Source organism: Podarcis raffonei, chromosome 13, assembly GCF_027172205.1.
Source record: "Podarcis raffonei isolate rPodRaf1 chromosome 13, rPodRaf1.pri, whole genome shotgun sequence".
NCBI classification, from domain to species: domain Eukaryota; kingdom Metazoa; phylum Chordata; class Lepidosauria; order Squamata; family Lacertidae; genus Podarcis; species Podarcis raffonei.
In genome coordinates this window covers 52,465,211-52,485,474 of record NC_070614.1, presented here as the reverse complement: position 1 = coordinate 52,485,474, position 20,264 = coordinate 52,465,211, and the positions used below count along the sequence as shown (strand labels likewise).

The 20,264-nt window shown below is 47.7% G+C and overlaps 1 protein-coding gene across 1 annotated transcript in view; it reads left to right on the top strand.

The window, feature by feature from the left end:
• The window catches only part of NEURL4 (neuralized E3 ubiquitin protein ligase 4), a 69,091-nt gene that overhangs the window by 45,901 nt on the left and 2,926 nt on the right, over positions 1 to 20,264 (top strand). The window contains exons 20-28 of the mRNA XM_053362187.1: positions 677 to 829; positions 1,939 to 2,103; positions 3,309 to 3,467; positions 4,978 to 5,157; positions 5,985 to 6,078; positions 7,450 to 7,557; positions 10,031 to 10,175; positions 16,363 to 16,475; positions 17,871 to 18,081. Coding sequence (XP_053218162.1) covers positions 677 to 829; positions 1,939 to 2,103; positions 3,309 to 3,467; positions 4,978 to 5,157; positions 5,985 to 6,078; positions 7,450 to 7,557; positions 10,031 to 10,175; positions 16,363 to 16,475; positions 17,871 to 18,081 — 1,328 coding nt within the window. The remainder of the gene's footprint in view (positions 1 to 676; positions 830 to 1,938; positions 2,104 to 3,308; positions 3,468 to 4,977; positions 5,158 to 5,984; positions 6,079 to 7,449; positions 7,558 to 10,030; positions 10,176 to 16,362; positions 16,476 to 17,870; positions 18,082 to 20,264) is intronic.

Below are 20,264 nucleotides of genomic sequence, written 5' to 3'. Positions count from 1 at the left end.
TAGTTAAAGCTCTGGTTTTCCCGGTAGTGATGTATGGAAGTGAGAGCTGGACCATCAAGAAGGCTGATCGCCGAAGAATGGATGCTTTTGAATTCTGGTGCTGGAGGAGACTCTGGAGAGTCCCATGGACTGCAAGAAGATCAAACCTCTCCATTCTGAAGGAAATCAGCCCTGAGTGCTCACTGGAAGGACAGATCCTGAAGCTGAGGCTCCAAGACTTTGGCCACCTCATGAGAAGAGAAGACTCCCTGGAAAAGACCCTGATGTTGGGAAAGATGGAGGGCCCAAGGAGAAGGGGGCGACAGAGGACGAGATGGTGGGACAGTGTTCTCGAAGCTACCAGCATGAGTCTGACCAAACTGCGGGAGGCAGTGGAAGACAGGAGGGCCTGGTGTGCTCTGATCCAGGGGGTCACGGAGAGGCGGACACGACTAAACGACTCAACAACAACATGAAAATGAAGCTGATTATAGTCACTGTGTCAGATTATTGTAATTTTTTGCACTTCCTTTCTCCCTCTTTTTTCTTCCTTCACTTTATCTTTTATCAACTGAAATTAATTTAATAAAATCTTAACATATATATTTTTTAAAAAACGGGAGGAGTTTAGAGAGGAGGGGCTTGGAGGATCCCGTTTATTCTTCCACCCCTCACCCTGCCTGCCCCTTACCCACAGAACGTTTACGTCGTGCTCGATCTCTACGGGAGAGTCACATCCGTCTCCATCGTCAGCTCCACCATGCTGGAAGAGGCAGACGGCACCAAGCCCCCCTCTGTCACGTCAGAGCCCTACAGCGAAGAGGAAGAGGAGGAGGAAGCAGCCACCCCCGTGAGTGCTTGCGATGAGCATGCCCCAAATATTGGGCAAAATTATTATTCTCTCTATATATTGTTACGAAAAAGGAGCAATGCAGCAGCGAGCTCCAGATGGCTGGAAAGCCAAACAGGATGTTGATGTTTGGGTCTGTACCGTGGGAACAAAGGAACAGTCTATTCACTGTACTGAGCAGCGGGTGTTAGCTCAGAGTGTCATCTGACCTGTACTGTAAGTACAGGGGAGGGGTTTATTCACTCTCTGCTGTTGGTGTTAAGAGAGTGCAGACACGTTTCTCTGTACTGCTGGAAAGACAGAAATAAAGGCATGTAAATACATTTCTGTCTGTCTCTCTCCCCTCCCTGGGGATGGCAGGGGAGGAGTGGTGTGTTCTTCTCACGGAAGAGGAGGATCGCCGATTGAGATCTCGCCTGATCTTGCCGGGAGTCGCAGACGGGGAGGTCAACAAGGAACTCAAGCTGGGTGCCTGGAGAGTGGCCAATTCCTCTGACTAGGCTTGATTCCTACATATATATATATATATATATATTTATATATTTGGTTTTTCAAATTAAAATTTTACAGAGATATATCAAACATCAATCATAAAAACAAGAGCCCAAGGAATCCCCTGGACTTCCTTTTGTGGGTCCTGTTATTTATCATTTCCTTCTGCGTCTAATAATAATAATAATAATAATTTATACCCCGCCTATCTGGCTGAGTTTCCCCAGCCACTCTGGGCAGCTCCCAATTGAGTGATAAAAACAACGCAGCATTAAATATTAAAAACTTCCCTGATTTTATTGGTGTTAACCGCCCTGAGCCTGGCTTTGGCCGGTGAGGGCGGGGTATAAATGAATTTTATTATTATTATTATTATAGTCCACTGCATCAGGAGGGTGCCAGGTGAGGGGAGCCTGGCCTGCGTTGGCTGGAGTCAACTCTCCAGGGTTTCAGGCCCGGCGTGTGTGTCTTAGCCCAGCTCTACCTGGGATTGACCGATAATAAAAGAAATCATAGAAGCCGGGACTTTCTCCAGGCGCCTCTCCCACCGAACTGCGCCCCTTCCTCTGTGCCTCTTTCCGTCCCCCTGACTCAGTGTCTCTTTCTCTCTCTCCCAGTGCGAGAACGAAGCCCCAGCGGCCACGTCCTCCATGGAGTTCCTGGAGAACCACGGCAAGAATATCCTCCTCTCCAACAACAACCTGACGGCCACGCGCGTCTCCAGCTACAACCAGGGCATCGTGGTCGTGGCCCAGCCTCTGCCGCCGCAGCAGCTCTTCCAGGTGGGTTCGAGGAGGAGGAGGGCAGATGTTTGGGGCCACAGAAACCTCTGGAGGGCATGAGGTTTGCAAAGGCCGTTGTGGGGTAACAAATAAATAGCAAATAAATAAATGCTGTCTACGCCAGGCGTGTCCAAAGTCTGTGGGGGGGGGGGCGAATCCGGCCCCTGTGGCAGTTTGTTTCCTGGGGTAAAATCCTAAAAAAAACCTCAACAACTTCAATCCTAAAAAAAGTTTGACAACTTCAACCCTAAAATAGGCTCAACAACTTCAATCCTAAAAAAAGTTCAACAACTTTGGGGTAAAATCCTCAAGAAAGCTCAACAACTTCAGTCCTAAAATAGGGTCAACAACTTTGGTCAGTCCTTAAGGTCCTTCACTTAAATCTGGCCCTCTTTGAAAAAAGTTTGGACATCGCTCATCTATGGGGAGGGTTACTGTGTCTGCTATGCTATGTACCGTATTTTTCGCTCCATAAGACGCACTTTTCCCCTCCTAAAAAGTAAGGGGAAATGTGTGTGCGTCTTATGGAGCGAATGCAGGGGGGAGGCAGGCAGGAAAAGCCCCCAAGAGCCGCACACAAGCTCCATGCGGCTCTTGCAGGCTTTTCCCCAGGAGGGAGAAGGGACTGGCGTGGCCAGTCAGTCCCTTCTCCCTCCTCGTAGAATAGCTCGCAGGAGCCGCACACTCCTTCAAGGGTGCGCTGCTCCTGTGGGCTTTTGCGGGAGGTGGGGGTATTGCCATAGCCGCACGTAGCCTCTCCTGGCTGGAGAGGTTGCGTGCGGCTAAAAACGAAGCCAAGACAACGAGCGGGATCCATCCTGCTCGCTGTCTTGGCTTCTTTGCTCTTTGGGGCTGGGGGGGTGAACCCGGGCTTCCCCTGGCAGCCCCAGAAGCTCTTTGGAACTGGGGGGTGGGATAAGATTTTTTCTTGATTTCCCCCTCTAAAAACTAGGTGCGCCTTATGGTCCAGTGCGCCTTATGGAGCGAAAAATACAGTGTTTTTTGTGCTTTCATATTTTAAACCATCCTGCAATTCTCGGGTGGAGGGCTGTATGGAAACTGAATAAATAAAAATAAATAAGCGGTGTCGCACCAATGTTAAGACTGTGGCACATGCATGTGTGTGTGTGTGTTCTTGCATGCTGTCCCTACCCCTGCCCTGTGGCAAAACCTCTCAGCTCACATCCAACCCTGTCTGTCCTCAGTTCCAGATAGACTCCTTGAATCAGCAGTGGACGTCATCGCTCTCCTTGGGCGTCATTGGCAGTTCTCCCGAGCGCCTCAATTTCCCCGCCACGGCCTGCTCCCTCAAGCGCTCCACCTGGCTACTGCAACGCGATTCGGTCTTCCACAACTCCCTCAAGGTGAGCGGAGGGAGGGAGGCGGTGGGCCAGGTTCTTTTCAAATACATTCTGTGGCTTCCACCCTCACCCCCATACAATGGTAAAAAGGTAAAGGTACCCCTGCCCGTACAGGCCAGTCGTGTCTGACTTGGGGGTTGCGTGCCCATCTCGCTTAAGAGGCCGGGAGCCGGCGCCATCCGAAGACACTTCCGGGTCATGTGGCCAGCGTGACGACGCTGCTCTGGCGAGCCAGCACCAGCACAGCACACGGAAACGCCATTTACCTTCCCGCTATAAAGCGGTCCCTATTTATCTACTTGCACTTAGGGGTGCTTTCGAACTGCTAGGTTGGCAGGCACTGGGACCGAACAACGGGAGCGCACCCCGCCGCGGGGATTCGAACCGCCGACCATGCGATCGGCAAGTCCTAGGTGCTGAGGTTTTACCCACAGCGCCACCCGCGTCCCTTCATACAATGGTACCTCGGGTTAAGTACTTAATTCGTTCCGGAGGTCTGTTCTTAACCTGAAACTGTTCTTAACCTGAAGCACCACTTTAGCTAATGGGGCCTCGCGCTGCCGGAGCACGATTTCTGTTCTCATCCTGAAGCAAAGTTCTTAACCCCAGGTGATATTTCTGGGTTAGTGGAGTCTGTAACCTGAAGCGTATGTAACCCGAGGTACCACTGTATTTATTTATTGTGTTGACATTGTTTCAGAACAGGCTTCCTCAACCTCGGCCCTCCTGATGTTTTGAGACTACAGTTCCCATCATCCCTGACCACTGGTCCTGCTAGCTAGAGATCATGGGAGTTGTAGGCCAAAAACATCTGGAGGGCCGAGGTTGGGGAAGCCTGCTCCTGCCAACCTAGCAGTCCGAAAGCACATCAAAGTGCAAGTAGATCAATAGGTACCGCTCTGGCAGGAAGGTAAACGGCATTTCCGTACGCTGCTCTGGTTCGCCAGAAGCGGCTTAGTCCTGCTGGCCACATGACCCGGAAGCTGTACGCCGGCTCCCTCGGCCAGTAAAGCGAGTTGAGCACCGCAACCCCAGAGTCGGCCACGACTGGACCCAACGGTCAGGGGTCCCTTTACCTTTACCTTTAAGCAATATTTGGCCCTGGGGCCGGATCTGGCCCAATCACCTTCTCAATCCGGCCTGCGGACAGTCTGGGAATCAGCGTGTTTTTACATGAGTAGAATGCTTTTATTTAAAATGCATTTCTGGGTTACTTGGGCACAGAAATTTGTTCATTTCCCCCCCCCCCCAAAATATAGTCTGGCCCCACAAGGTCTGAAGGGCAGTGGACTGGCCCCCTGCTGAAAGAGTTTGCTGACCCCTGCTCTCTATAGCTCCTTCCTTTTTTCAGACATGGTGATATATCATCAGTATATCGCCATGTCTAGCTGGTGATGCATCACAGTAGTGTTCATATGGTTGGCTTTGGGGACCATGTGCGCAGACCCTCAGCCCTTGCGGAGCTGAGTGCTCCCTCTTCTCCAAACACCCAGTTTTTCCTCCTCCACTTCAGATCTGTGAGAACTACGGCCCCAACCTGGACACCTGCCCTGAGGGGACGGTGCTGGGCCTCCTGGTGGATTCGAGCGGCTGCCTCCATCTCTACGTCAACGGCATGGACCAGGGGGTGGCCGCGCAGGACATCTTGAACCCCTGCTACGTCCTCATCGACCTCTATGGGCAGTGCGAGCAGGTGAGAGCGGTTTGGGTTTCCCCCAAGGATTTTTTTGGTGCTGGCTGTAGCCATGGACATGCTATGTGATCTGATGGTGAATTTGGGGTGACCCAATGCAAAAATCCTGAGGATCCATGGGCTTTTACCTCCCCACTCCCAGGCAGCCTCCTTTACCTCTAGCGTCCCTTATCTCTCTTCTTATCCCACCAATCGGCTTTTTCCTTTCAACACTCCCTTCCCTCTTGTTGCCTTAGTGTCTTTTCCTTAGCTGGAGCAGTTTTTTGCTCCTCCTTTTCTTCCAATTTCTCTCCTTGTTCCTTTAGTCTTCCTGTCTCCTCTCCTGGCAAGTTCGCTGTCTTTACCTCCCCCCTCCCAGGCAGCCTCCTTTATTGCTAGCGTCCCTTATCTCGCTCCCGATCACTTGCCGATCAGCGGCTTCCTTTCAACACCCCCTTCCCTCTTTCTAAAAAAATTAAGTACGATCTGCTTTTTGCCCCTGGGCAATTCGGCTCCAGGGACCACGCATTTGCTCCACGAGACGCACAGACATTTCCCCATACATTTTAGTAAGAAAAAAGTGCATCTTATGGATTGAAAAATACAGTATATATTATGTGGTTTCATATTTTGATTTTGTTCTGTGAACCACTCAGAGACCTCTGGGTATAGGACGATATATTATTAATAATAATTTTATTATTATTAATAATAATACCTTCACGGTCAGAGGCAGTAATGCTTTTGAAGACCAGTTGCCGGAAACTCTGGGACGGGAGAGGGCTTCCTCCTCTTCCCAGATCTCTGTCCTTATTTTCCCTGCTTCTCAAGAACTGCTTTCTTCCTAGGTTACCATCGTGACAAACGACACTCCAGCCGTGGGCGCGGAGGGGGCTGACTCCCACAACCAGGGCGGCATGGAGAAGGCAGACATGGTGGACGGTGAGTAAACAGCCCCACCCTGTCTCCCCTTTGCTTTTCCAGGACTGGTCTTCCTTGTTTTTGCAACCCTTGCTGCTGATCGCGGTGCAAGTTTGTCAGTGTTTTGAAAAAGAAAAGGTTCTGACCTCCTTTTTACTCCTTTGCCTAGTCCTCAGACCTTAGTTGGCACAAAAGAGTCTTTGAGAAAGAGTATTCTTGCAGGGTACAGTGGTACCTCGGGTTAAGTACTTAATTCGTTCCGGAGGTCCGTTCTTAACCTGAAACGGTTCTTAACCTGAAGCACCACTTTAGCTAATGGGGCCTCCTGCTGCCGCCGCGCCTCCGGAGCACGATTTCTGTTCTCACCCTGAAGCAAAGTTCTTAACCTGAAGCACTATTTCTGGGTTAGCGGAGTCTGTAACCTGAAGCGTATGTAACCTGAAGCGTATGTAACCCGAGGTACCACTGTATTGCTGCTTTTATTCTTAAAAAGTCGTCTTCTCCAACCACGACTGACAGCTTTTACACACGCCAAACACAACCAGCTTTCTACCATCCAACCAACCCACACCCAACACTCATATTGACCACTCTATATATGTTGTTGCTGTTGAGTCGTTGAGTCGTGTCCGCCTCTTCGTGACCCCCTGGACCAGAGCACGCCAGGCCCTCCTGTCTTCCACTGCCTCCCGCAGTTTGGTCAAACTCATGCTGGTGGCTTTGAGAACACTGTCCCACCATCTCGTCCTCTGTCGTCCCCTTCTCCTTGTGCCCTCCATCTTTCCCAACATCAGGGTCTTTTCCAGGGAGTCTTCTCTTCTCCTGAGGTGGCCAAAGTCTTGGAGCCTCAGCTTAGGATCTGTCCTTCCAGTGAGCACTCAGGGCTGATTTCCTCCAGAATGGAGAGGTTGGATCTTCTTGCAGTCCATGGGACTCTCAAGAGTCTCCTCCAGCACCAGAATTCAAAAGCATCCATTCTTCGGCCATCAGCCTTCTTGATGGTCCAGCTCTCACTTCCATACATCACTACTGGGAAAACTATGGCTTTAACTATACGGACCTTTGTCGGCAAGGTGATGTCTCTGCTTTTTAAGATGCTGTCTAGGTTTGTCATTGCACTATATATATACATATATATATATATATATATATATATATATATATATATATATATATACACACACACACACACACACACACAGAGGTACAATTTGGTGAAAGATTGCATGAGTCATTGTAGGCCGCTGACTCATCCTGACTTAGATCTTTTAGCATTAAAGAAACAGCGGCCAATTTTTAGCCGTGACAAAGTTCTGATAGCCAAAGGTGGCACATATCACCTGGAGAGGTGTGGGTGTCTGACTCACCTGTATTGAACACCTGTATTTGCAGGTATCAAGGAGAGTGTCTGCTGGACTCCCCCCGTAGACCTGAACACCATGAAGACCTGTGAATACCACGCCCTCTGTGCCCGCTTCAAAGACCTCCTGCTGCTGCCTGGTGAGCAAAATTAGGCACATTTGCATAGATTTGCATAGTTTATTCCATGCCGGCTGGTCCTAGGAACATTCACAAATTATATTTATGCTGTTTTTTTAATTTTATTCTAAAGAACTCTTTAGGAGAGAACCTTCTCTTTTCTTTTCTTTTCTTTTCTCTTCTCTTCTCTTCTCTTCTCCCTGGCTTTTTTCTGGCCCACGTAGGACCAGTCTGGATAGTTCACCTTGGTGAAGACTTGACGTTCTCATCCCCCCAAATGTTTTTGATTTGAGTTTCCACTGAAATGAGGCTGTTTTTTAATCTTGTTTCTTAAGTTGTATTTCAATTAATTGTTTTTATATCTGGTGTTAGCCGCCCTGAGCCCGGTCTTGGCTGGGGTATAAATAAAATTATATTATTATTATTATTATTATCATCATCATCATCATCATCATCATCATCATCATCCAGCCAATTCCCTTCGGACATTTTGGACTACAAAGCCCATCAGCCAGCGGGGCTCAGCCGGATGGGAGTTGTAGTTCAAGACATTTGGAGGAAACGAGATTGGGGAAGGCTTTCTTAGAAAAAGAGAAAGGGTGTGTAGAAATCAGACCCCGCTAATTGAATACAGTGGTACCCCGCTAGACGAATGCCCCGCTAAACAAAAAACGCGCAAGACGAAAGGGCTTTCCGATATTTTTTCCACTTCGCAAGACGAATTTTTCTATGGGGTTGTCTTGCAAAACGAAAAGTTTTTCGGGGTCTTCCGTTTTTTTCCCCTTTTCTGAAAGCCGCTAAGCCGCTTATCTGCAAATTGCCGCTTATCCGCTAATCCGCTAAACCGCTAAAAGCCGCTAAGCCGCTTATCTGTCAATTACCGCTTATCAGCTGATCCGCTGATAGCAGTGCTCCGCAAGATGAAAATCCCTGCAAGACGAAGACACCCGCAGAACGGATTAATTTCGTCTTGCGGGGCACCACTGTACTTCAATTTTTTAAATAGAAGCAGCTCTTCCAGATGGGCATGTCAGGAACAATGCACCCTTACAGAACTACAGTTCCCAGAGTTCCCTGGGAAGAGGGGTTGATGGTTAAACCACTCCGGGAGGGGGAAGGAGGGGGTCTCCCAGCAACTCCCAGCACCCTTAACAAACTACACTTCCCAGGATTCCTTGGGCAGGAGCCAGGACTGGTATCAGTGTTTCAAATGCGTGATGCAAATGTGGCCTTACCTGCCTATTTCATGAAATTTATACATTGTTTGGTTGTAAAAACAACAACCCTGAAAATATTTTACAAAACAGATAAAAGAATAAAATTATCTGTAAGCAAAATTAGCAAAAATTGGAGGCCTTTGAAATTAAAATGGACTAAAAACTGATTGGGGTGGATCTACACACAGGGAAAAACACGCTATAAGTAAGTCAGAAATTAAATCGTTAAAACAAAAGGGGGGAAACGGCTCTGGAAAATTGCAAAGATTTTTTATTTTTAATTGCTCTCGAGTGCCATTGGCTGTTGCATGATTATAACGCACTCAAAACACTGTTTTTTGACTAAGGTAGCTGAGTCCTCACAGCAAGTTTCTTACCTCCTGGGTGTAAACAAATGCCCTGTGTCCAGGGCAGCTGTTTATCAGCTCCATCTGGTACACAGGATGAGACCTTCCCTGCCCACAGACTGTCTCACCAGCGTGGCGCATGCTCTGCTTATCTCTTGCTTGGACTGCTCCAATGCGCTCTATGTGGGGCTACCTTTGAAGGTGACCCGGAAACTACAACTAATCCAGAATGCAGCAGCCAGACTGGGGACTGGGAGCGGCCGCCGAGACCACATAACACCAGTCTTGAAAGACCTAGATTGGCTCCCAGGACGTTTCCGAGCACAGTTCAAAGTGTTGGTGCTGACCTTGAAAGGCCAAAACGGCCTCGGTCCAGTATACCTGAAGGAGCGTCTCCACCTCCATCGTCTAGCCCGGACACTGAGGTCCAGCTCCGAGGGCCTTCTGGCGGTTCCCTCCCTGCGAGAAGTGAGGTTGCAGGGAACCATGCAGAGGGCCTTCTTGGTGGTGGCGCCCGCCCTGTGGAACACCCTCCCACCAGATGTCAAAGAGATAAGCAACTTTCTGACTTTTAGAAGACATCTGAAGGCAGCCCTGTTCAGGGAAGCTTTTAATGTTTAATAGGTTATTGTATTTTAGTGTTTTGTTGGAAGCCACCCAGAGTGGCTGGGGAAACCCAGCCAGATGGGCGGGGTATAAATAATAAATTATTATTATTACTTTTGAGTGATGTCAATAGGCAGGGAGTTCCACAGTTCAGGCGCTGCCGCACTAAAGCAGCTTGCTCTTGATTCGTTTTCAAAATGCGAATGCTATAGCCTTGCCAAAGGTTCTTTTTAGTGGCTGAACGCGCGGGGGCATATTTTGGGTTCCCCTCCCCTGTTTTTTTCTGACCTGGCTGCTTCTGCCTCATCCGATCTCTTTCGCCAGACGACTACTTCGTGGAAGACCCCAAGTTCAGCCTCTGCTACTGCGAGTCGTGTCACAAGCTCCGGGGCGACGAGGCCTACTACAAGCGGGGGGAGCCTCCCCGGGACTACGCTCTGCCTTTCGGGTGGTGCCGTTTTAACCTCAGGTACGGAGGCCGGATTGGAAGGGCGGGGGGGGGCTAATGTTGAGCAAATTGGCGAAAATGAATAGTGGTACCTTGGTTCTCAAACTTAATCCGTTCCGGAAGTCCGTTCCAAAACCAAAGCGTTCCAAAACCAAAGCGTGCTTTCCCATAGAAATCAATGCAAAATGGATCAATCCGTTCCAGACTTTTAAAAAGAACCCCTAAAACAGCCATTCAGCGTGAATTTTACTCTCTAACAAGTCCATGGATCCATATAACGCCGGTCTTGAAAGGCCTACACTGGCTCCCAGGACGTTTCCGAGCACAATTCAAAGTGTTGGTGCTGACCTTGAAAGGCCGAAACGGCCTCAAAGGCCCAGTAGACCTGAAGGAGCGTCTCCACCCCCATCGTTCTGCCTGGACACTGAGGTCCAGCGCCAAGGGCCTTATGGCAGTTCCCTCCCTGCGAGAAGTGAGGTCACAGGGAACCAGGCAGAGGGCCTTCTCGGTGGTGGCACCTGCCCTGTGGAACACCCTCCCACCAGATGTCAAGGAAATAAACAACTACCTGACTTTTAGAGGAAATCTGAAGGCAGCCCTGTTTAGGGAAGCTTTTAATGTTTAATAGGTTATTGTATTCTGTTGAAAGCTGCCCAGAGTGACTGGGGAAACCCAGCCAGATGGGTGGGGTATAAATATTATTATTATTATTATTATTATTATTATTATTATTATTATTATTATTATAATAAAATGAAAGCAAAAAACACTGTGCTGCAGTCACACAATCAGTCAGTAGCTAGGTTCCACACAGTCACAAAAACAAAACAAAAACCACAAAATAAACAGCAAAAACAGATCTCAGCGTAATACTCAAAATGGAAGCGCAGCACTCAAAACAGAGCACGTTCAGCTTCCGAAAAAAGTTCACAAAATGGAACATTTACTTCCGGGTTTGCAGTGTTTGGGTTCCAAGTTGTTTGAGTCCCAAGGCATTTGAGAACCAAGGGACCACTGTAAATCTAAATCAAACAAGTGTTGGAAATGTAAAGAGAAAGAAGGTTTTTGTATCATATGTGGTGGTCTTGTAGCAAGGTTAAAGCTTACTGGGAAATGATAGATAATGAATTGGGAAGGATGTTTAAAATCACGTTTGTAAAAAAAAACAACCAGAAGCTTTTCTTTGGGGAATTACAGGGTACAGGACGATCTAAATTGAATAGAAACTTATTTATGTACAAGCTACTACAGCAGCAGGAATGTTACTTGCCCCAAAATGGAAAGAAAAATGGATGCAAAAACTTGTGGAATATGCAGAAATGGCGAAACTTACTGGAAGAATAAGAAATCAAGACAAACCTTTTATAAAAGAATGGAAATGGTTTATTGAGTATTTACAGATAAATTGTAAACAGATAAGAACATTGGCAGGATTATTGTAATAACCTGCAGCTTTATAAGAGTATATATTTGAAGTAGATGAATAAATGAGTGGATTAAGTTAATGTGGATATGCAGAAGACACTCAAAATGAATTTAAGGCAGGCATAGTCAAACTCAGCCCTCCAGATGTTTTGGGACTACAACTCCCATCATCCCTGACCACTGGTCCTGTTAGCTAGGGATGATGGGAGTTGTAGTCCCAAAAACATCTGGAGGGCTGAGTTTGCCTATGCTTGATTTAAGGAAACACAGAAAGAGGGGGAAGGAAGTCAAGTTTTTAAATGTTGAAATGATTGTAAAATTAGTGAAATGTATACATCTGAAAAGCATAAATAATTTTTTTAAAAAAGGAAAGGGGGGGCACACGAGGCGTTGCCTAGAAGCACAAACTACAGAGCTGTGAGTCTCCCTAGCCTGAAGTGAGACGGAGAGAATTGCTTCCATCTGGCAATATGAACATTGAAATACTTTATTGTCACTTGTACAACTTGTATACAGTGAGATTACATGAGCACCCCACACTCAGCTCACTTACTCTTAATTCCCCTCGTTTACTGACGCACACCCACCAAACCCGAAAGTCAGTTGCCCTGTTGTTATCTTTTCATTCAGCAGCCCACGGATAGAAGCCGTTCTTTACCCTGTTGGTGCGACCAATCATGCTTCTATATCTTTTGCCCGAGGGCAGGAGATCAAGAATGTGCCAGCCCAGGGTGTGAATCATCCCTGAGAATTTTCCTCACTCTCCTGAGGCAGCGTTCTTTGGGACAGCCCATAATATCTTGTGCTGTATTGACCACCCTCTGTCGGCACTTCCTATCAGTTGATGTCAAACCAGCGTACCACACTGTGATGCCATATGAAAGGACACTTTCTATTGCGGACCATTAGAAGGAGATCATCAAATGTTGGTTGACCTTGTTCCTCCGCAATACTCTGAGGAGATGGAGTCTCTGTTGGGCTTTCTTAACCACCTGGGTTGTATTGATTTTCCAAGTAAGGTCTTCACAGAGATAAACTCCTAGAAATTTAAAGGAAGAGACTCTCTCCACACAGTGGGGCTAGTTCTCCTCTCTTCCTCCAAACACCATCTCCTTTGTCTTGCTGATATTAAGGTGCAAGTTGTTCCCTAGGCACCATGTACCGTATTTTTCACTCTATAGGACACACTTTTTGTCCTCCAAAAATTAAGGAGAAATGTATGTTCATCTTATGGAGCGAATGCAGGCTCCTTGGCTTCAGCGATAGCAACGCAAAGCCTCCGAAGCTCAGAGGGAGCGCTCCCTCCGCACTCCGGAGGCTTCGCGTTGCTTTCGCTGAAGCCTGGAGAGCGAGAGGGGTTCAGCGAAAGGAACCTGAAGCCTCCAGAGCGCAGCGGGACAGCAGGACTCTCCAGAGCGCAGCGGGACAGCAGGACTCTCCCGGCTTCATCAGAGAGGGAGAGCTGCGCAGCGCCCCTTCAGCCAAGCAGGAGGAGAAATGGAAGGGGCTCCGTTTATCCTGCCGCTGAGCAGAGAGGGGGAGATTTTTTTTTTTTTCTTCTTGTTCTCCCCCTCTAAAACAAGGTGCGTCCGAGACTTCCGGGTTAGCGCCAGCGCTGAATGGCGGATTTCTCCCGGAGCTCCGGGAGAGATCTGCTTCGCGGGTTCGGGTCCCGTAGCTCACGGCGGAGCAAGGACCCTCAAAAGTCACAGGCGCGTAGCCTGTGAACCGGAGACTCGGCGGGCACCTTTGCCCCCCCCGACGTTGTGAAATAGCCTTTTTAAAGGCTATAGATCAGCGGAGGGTGCGTGGAGCGGTGCTGAGAGTCGCTTTCACCCAGCCTGCGAAGCGAAGCCGCGTCGCCATTAGCGGAGAGCGCTGACTTCTTCCGAAGATTTTGGATTAAAAAAGAGCAACTTTCCGTGAGTAGGATTGAGCTTGCATTAAAAATTGGACACTAAAATTAAGGAATTTGGGTACCGAGACGGATAAGCATTAAAAAGGAAGTCTGCTTTCCGTCCTGCAGCAAGATTAAAGCGAAAGGCAGCTAAGCTGTAACTTTTGACAGGAGAGTTTACGAGCCAAGAAACCCAACACCAAGTAAAGAACTCCCCCCCCAGAAGGCAGGAGGGGGGGGGGAGAAGATTTTAAAGGGATTCCCTGCCTGTTTTAAAGGAGATTGAACTGTTTACCGCTGCTCATCTACCTGGGGGTCGGACTGCCGGAGGAAAGGAACCGGCTAAAGACGGTCGCTACAAAAAAGGTTAGAAAGTAACTGATGAAGTGTTTAAATTGGACAGCAAAATAGGCTTCCAGGTGGAAAAGTCAGAACTAGAGACTGAACTGTTAGAATCCAGTACTAAGAATTTATCAAAAATGTATGATCTGCTGCTGAAATGGAATACACAAGATGAAATGGTAAAATCAAGCATGATTAAGTGGGCTCAGGATATTGGTCATAACATTATGTTTGCTGATTGGGAAAAGTTGTGGACCACCGGGCTGAAGTTTACGGCGTGCAATGCCTTAAGAGAAAATATAATGAAAATGATTTACAGGTGGTACATAACCCCAGTCAAGCTTGCAAAGATTTACCATTTGCCTGACAATAAATGTTGGAAATGTAAAGAAAAGGAAGGTACATTCTTTCACCTCTGGTGGACGTGCCCGAAGATTAAGGCATTCTGGGAAATGATTTATAATGAACTGAAAAAGGTATTTAAATATACTTTCTCCAAGAAACCAGAGGCCTTTCTCTTGGGTATTGTCGGCCAGGGGGTGTTAAGGACAGATACACCTTTTTTTATGTATGCTACAACAGCAGCCAGAATACTCATCGCAAAGTACTAGAAGACACAGGATCTACCCACACTGGAAGAATGGCAGATGAAGGTGATGGACTACATGGGTTTGGCAGAAATGACGAGCAGAATCCGAAACCAGGGAAGAGAAGCGGCGGAAGAGGAATGGAAGAAGTTTAAGGACTATTTAAAGAAATACTATAAAATTAATGACAGCTAGAATGATGTTGGGTTTAAAATAAATGGTTACTATTAGTAATGGTTAAGACAAAGAGAATAAGGATGATTAACATAAATTTATAGTAAAATAAGGGAAGATTCGCTGAATAATTATAAGAACTTGGAATACAGAAACGGGAGGCAAGAGGAAGTCGAGGAAGTAAGGTTTAAGAAATTAGGATATGAAATGGTACTTGTTTTTTGTTCTGTTATTGTTTGTTGTTTGTTTATGTATGTTTTGTTTGTATTAATATAAAAATTGTTTAATAAAAAATATTATAAAAAAAAAATAAAACAAGGTGCGTCCTATGGTCGGGTGCGTCCTATAGAGCGAAAAATACGGTAGTGTTGTAAACAAAAATTGCCCTTTTCCCTTATGGGGTATCCAAGAGCCCATATAGAGTCCTTACATAGGTTCCCTATTGGTAGGAGAGAATAACAGAGGCCAACCAGAGAATATTGAGAAGCAAAGCAGCTAGTAAGCCTGATCTTTATTGATCTGTTGCAACAGGGTGCTCCCCTCACCCGCAGGAAAGGAGGAGGGACCCAGAAAAATGGCGCGCAAGGCCTTATAAAGACTTTTGAAATTGCCACCCTGTCAATCAAGACCAACCCCAGAAACATCATACATACATGACAGAAGGGGTGTAACCTAAGACCACCCCTCAGATACATCACACCTACATCACAGAAAAGGTGGTCTAAAACAGAAATTTGAATATTGTTTTTCTCCTGTTGTTGTTTATCTCCTGTCTGGCAGGTTACTTGATTGGATTGCCTGGGGAGCCTGGCCATTCTTTTGTAGTGATAAATACTTACCGTATTTTTTGCTCTATAAGACTCACTTTTTCCGTCCTAAAAAGTAAGAGGAAATGTGTATGCGTCTTATGGAGCGAATGCAGGCTGCGCAGCTATCCCAGAAGCCAGAACAGCAAGAGGGATTGCTGCTTTCACTGCGCAGTGATCCCTCTTGCTGTTCTGGCTTCTGAGATTCAGAATATTTTTTTTCTTATTTTCCTCCTCAAAAACTAGGTGCGTCTTGTGGTCTGGTGCGTCTTATAGAGCGAAAAATACGGTAGTTCCTGGGCCAGGTCACAGGCTCACACCCTATTCAAACACAGACAGACATACCCTTAAGAGAGGATTTGTGAAGGAAAAAACAATGGGGAGGCTTTTCCACTTTGACCTTGCAGAGAAAACATTTGCTCAGTTTAGGAATCAAAATGGCTTCAGGTCGGTCTTCCTGTGCTGATCTATGTACATGCGGTTATGAACATTACCATATATATCTAATACAGTGGTGCCTCGCAAGACGAAAATAATCCGTTCCGCGAGTCTCTTCGTCTAGCGGTTTTTTCGTCTTGCGAAGCAACCCTATTAGCGGATTAGCGGATTAGCGCTATTAGCGGCTTAGCGGCTTAGAAAAAGGGGGGGGAGCGGAAAAAATCGCAAGACTCGCAAGACGTTTTCGTCTTGCGAAGCAAGCCCATAGGGAAATTCGTCTTGCGAAGCAGCTCAAAAACGGAAAACCCTTTCGTCTAGCGGTTTTTTCGTCTTGCGAGGCATTCGTCTTGCGTGGCACCACTGTACCTCAAAATTCCTATCACAGTAGATATCAGAAGACTGCTGCTGGCTTGGGCCAATGGTCCACCAGTCCAGCATCCTGTTCTCACAGGGTTTCGCACTTATGGCATTCCTTCTTTTCTGTGGGTTCATTCCCCCCTCCACACCCCAAAATAACCCTTTTCCCCTCCTCTCGGCAGGGTGAATCCCCGGTTGGAGGTGGGCAGTACCTGTAAGAAATGGCACATGGCCTATCACGGGACGAGCATCGGATCCGTCCGGCGCATGCTGGATCAAGGAGAGCTGGTGCCAGGTAAGGGGGTGCGGAGGTTGTGTTTGCTGGGGGTACAGGGTGCCAACTTCTGCCTCCGCAACGCCTTTGCCGCTGTCCCCTACGGGGCAGTTCCTCCCCCTGCTCGACGGACAGCCCAAATTTTGTTCCTAGGAAACCGCATCCCTTGAGAGTTCATGGGGGAAAGGAATCACACCCACTTTGAATTCTGTGGTTTTACACATAACCACCACCACCTGCTCAGCAGCTCTTGAAATTAAGCGAATAAAACCTTAGATGAACAACAACACATATGACATACAATGGTCCCTTGGTTCTCAAACGCCTTGGTACTCAAACAACTTGGAGCCCAAACACTGCAAACCTGGAAGTAAGTGTTCCGTGTTGGGAACTTTTTTCAGAAGCTGAACATGCTCTATTTTGAGTGCTACAGATCCGTTTTGAGTGTTACGGCAAGGTCTGTCTATTTTTGCTATTTATTTTGTGTTTTTGCTGCTCTCTTTTGTGACTGTGTTGAACCCAGTTCAGCTACTGATTGATTGATTGTGTGACTGCAGTACATTGCTTATTGCTTTCATTTTATGGATGAACAGTCTTGTTAGATAGTAAAATTCACATTAAATGGCTATTTTAGGGGTTGTTTTTAAAAGTCTGGAACGGATTAATCCGTTTTGCATTACTTTTAATGGCAAAGCGCGCCTTTGTTTTGGAACAGACTTCTGGAACGGATTAAGTTTGAGAACCAAGGTACCAGTGTACTGCTCTTGTGTTGTGATTTATTTAACAAAATAAATAAAGGCAACATGGAGAAGCCATGTGTGGAAAGCTCAGCACACACTAACTCAAACCTCGGAGGACAGTGCAAGCTACCTGAGCGGGGGACCCTCTGCCGATCTAGACATCCCCAAGAGAGTGTGGAAGACAGTGTGGTATAGTGGTTAGAGCAGGGCTCAGCAAACTTTTCCAGCAGGGGGCCGGTCCACTGTCCCTCGGACCTTGTGGGGGGCCAGACTATCTTTTGAAGGGGAAAATAAAATGAACGAATTCCTATGCCCCACAAATAACCCAGAGGTGCATTTTAAATAAAAAGACACATTCTAATCATGTAAAAACATGCTGATTCCCAGACCGTCCGCGGGCCGGATTGAGAAGGCGATTGGGCCGGATCCAGGCCTTAGTTTGCCTAATCATGGTGTCAGGTCTTGCTTTTTGGGTTGTTATTGTTATTGTTGTTGTTGAGATTTATACGACGCCCTTCATCCAAAGACCACAGGGCGGTTTACAGCCACTAGACACTGAAAACGGAGGCACCAAATACACACCCTAACTGTGGGAACACGCAATCGCCGCTTCCCTCGCAAGCCCATCGGGAGAGGCTGACTCCACCTTATGTCTCTTCCTCCTCGCTCTTCGCAGGAAGCACGTCGATCCTGAGCTGCCGCCCGGTCAAGGCGGACCCGCAAGGCGGCAACGGCGGAGGTGGCGGCGGCGTGGGGGGCGGGGGCGGCAGCGGGGGGTACCACGAGCCCGAGGAGAACAGCTCCCAAGGGCGCGAGGATCCTCAGCGCGTCCTGCTGTCTCCCACGCTGCGCTACGCCGGACTGGAGCCTTTCGCCACCAAAGTGCAGTACGTATATCCCGTGTGTGTGTGTGTGTGTGTGCTGTTACTGGGACCTTCGGTGAGCTTGGTTGAGGAGCTGTTGGGGGGCAGTGTGGCGCAGTGGTTAGAGCACCGCTTCTCAAACCCGGCTCCCCTAGCTCAGTGTTCCCCAACCTTGGGCCTCCAGCTGCTTTTGGACTACAACTCCCATCATCCCTCGCTAGCAAGACCAGTGGTCAAGGATGATGGGAATTGTAGTCCAAAAACAGCTGGAGGCCCAAGGTTGGGGAACACTGCCCTAGCTGTTGTTGGACTACAACTCCCATCATCTCTGGCTGCTGGTCCTGCTGCTAGGGATGGTGGGAGTTGTAGTCCGGCAACAGCTGGGGGCCCGGGTTTGAGAAACGTTGGCGTTGAGAGTGTCTGACCCTAGGAGCTGGGAGACCAGGGTTCGGATCCCGCAGCTCAGCTTGGGGGGGGGCAGTCGCTGCCTTACTCTGCCTAACCTACCTCACAGGGTTGTTGTAATCGACAAGGAGGAGAAGCTTGTGGAAGCAGTAAACAGAATAAAAAAGGAAGGGAGGGAGAAATGGGCTTCTTTTTTCCTCTCCATCTCAAAGAAGCAGACCGTTTGGCAGCAGGTGAGAAAGCAAGCAGAGAGAGCGTCCAGGTGATACTGTTCATCTGGATTGAGAAGCAGGGAAACGGATTCTCAAAATCCAAGAATTTAGAGATCTCCCCCCCACTCCCTCCCCCCCCCAAACCCTCTGGTAACTTGAAGACAGTTGATAGGATCAGGCCAATTTCAGGGAGCCAGGTGACCCTCACCTTTCTCGCCCTGACCTGGCCACTGTGATCCACACGACAGTCACCTCCAGACTTGGTTATCGTAACTCGCTCTACGCGGGGCTGCCCTTGAGACTGACCCAGAAACTCCAGCGGGTGCAGAATGCTGCAGCAAGGCTCCTTACGGGGTCCTTGCTGCGGGATCACATTCATCCAGTGCTTCACCAACTGCACTGGCTCCTGGTGGAGTACAGGATCAGATTCAAGGTGCTGGTCTTGACCTTTAAAGCCCTATGCGGTCTAGGACCCTCGTACCCACGGGACCGCCTCTCCTGGTATGTCCCACGGAGGACCTTAAGGTCTTCAAACAAAAGCATCTTGGAGGTCCCAGGCCACAGGGATGTTAGACTGGCCTCAACCAGAGCCAGGGCTTTTACGGCTGTGGCCCCGACCTGGTGGAACGCTCTGCCACAAGAGACTAGGGCCCTGTGGGACTTGACATCTTTCTGCGGGGCCTGCAAGACAGAGCTGTTTTGCCTGGCCTTTGGCCAAGGCACAGTCTGACCCCCTCCTCGCAGAACTCTAGCCCAATGGTTGCCATTGATTTGATTTTGAATTGATTTTAGAATGAATTGATTTTAGAATGCTGTGTAACTTTTTTTTGTGTAATTGAACTTTATTACGGCCATTGGCCCATCACACGACAGTTTCCCATATCAGCATAATGTACTTAAACCTCCAAATTTAAAACCACCAAAACTTACAAAAAACAGACAAGAACCAAAGCAAAACAAAAACAAAAGACCAACATCATACATTACAATAAATTTGTAACATAAACATCGCCCTCTACTCATAAATTAGTAGAAGACATCAATGGTGATATCACCTAATTACATCCTAAAACATAGATCATAGTTTAGAGGGATTATCCGAGCCGCACAGGAGTCCGTTTCTCTTCTTTAGGGATAGAACGCTGATCAAGAATCTGGCAACCATGAGTGATCTTAGGGGGTCATCATCATTTAATAGATATCTCAGTTTGGCTTCATTCGTGTCATCGGCAATTCCCTTTAGATATTGAGCAAGAAACTTGCTCCTGGCCGATGAGTGAAATGCACAATCAAAAATTATGTGATGCAACGATTCCGGTGCCCCACAATTACAATCACATAAGAGCGATATCTGTCCGTTGGAGAATCTATTTCTCAGCACGTTTGATGGGAAGGTGTTGAATCTTGCCTTTACAAAGGCATATCTATGAGCCGAAGAAGTTAAGGAATTCAAATAGTTTGGGAGCCTTAAGAGGGGTAATAAACCAAGGTTTAGAGGTGAGCAGGTACCATTGCCCAAGACCATTTTCTGCTGCAAGTCCATCTCCTCTAGTTTACAGGTTACGGTTCTTTTAGCTGGAACTATATCCT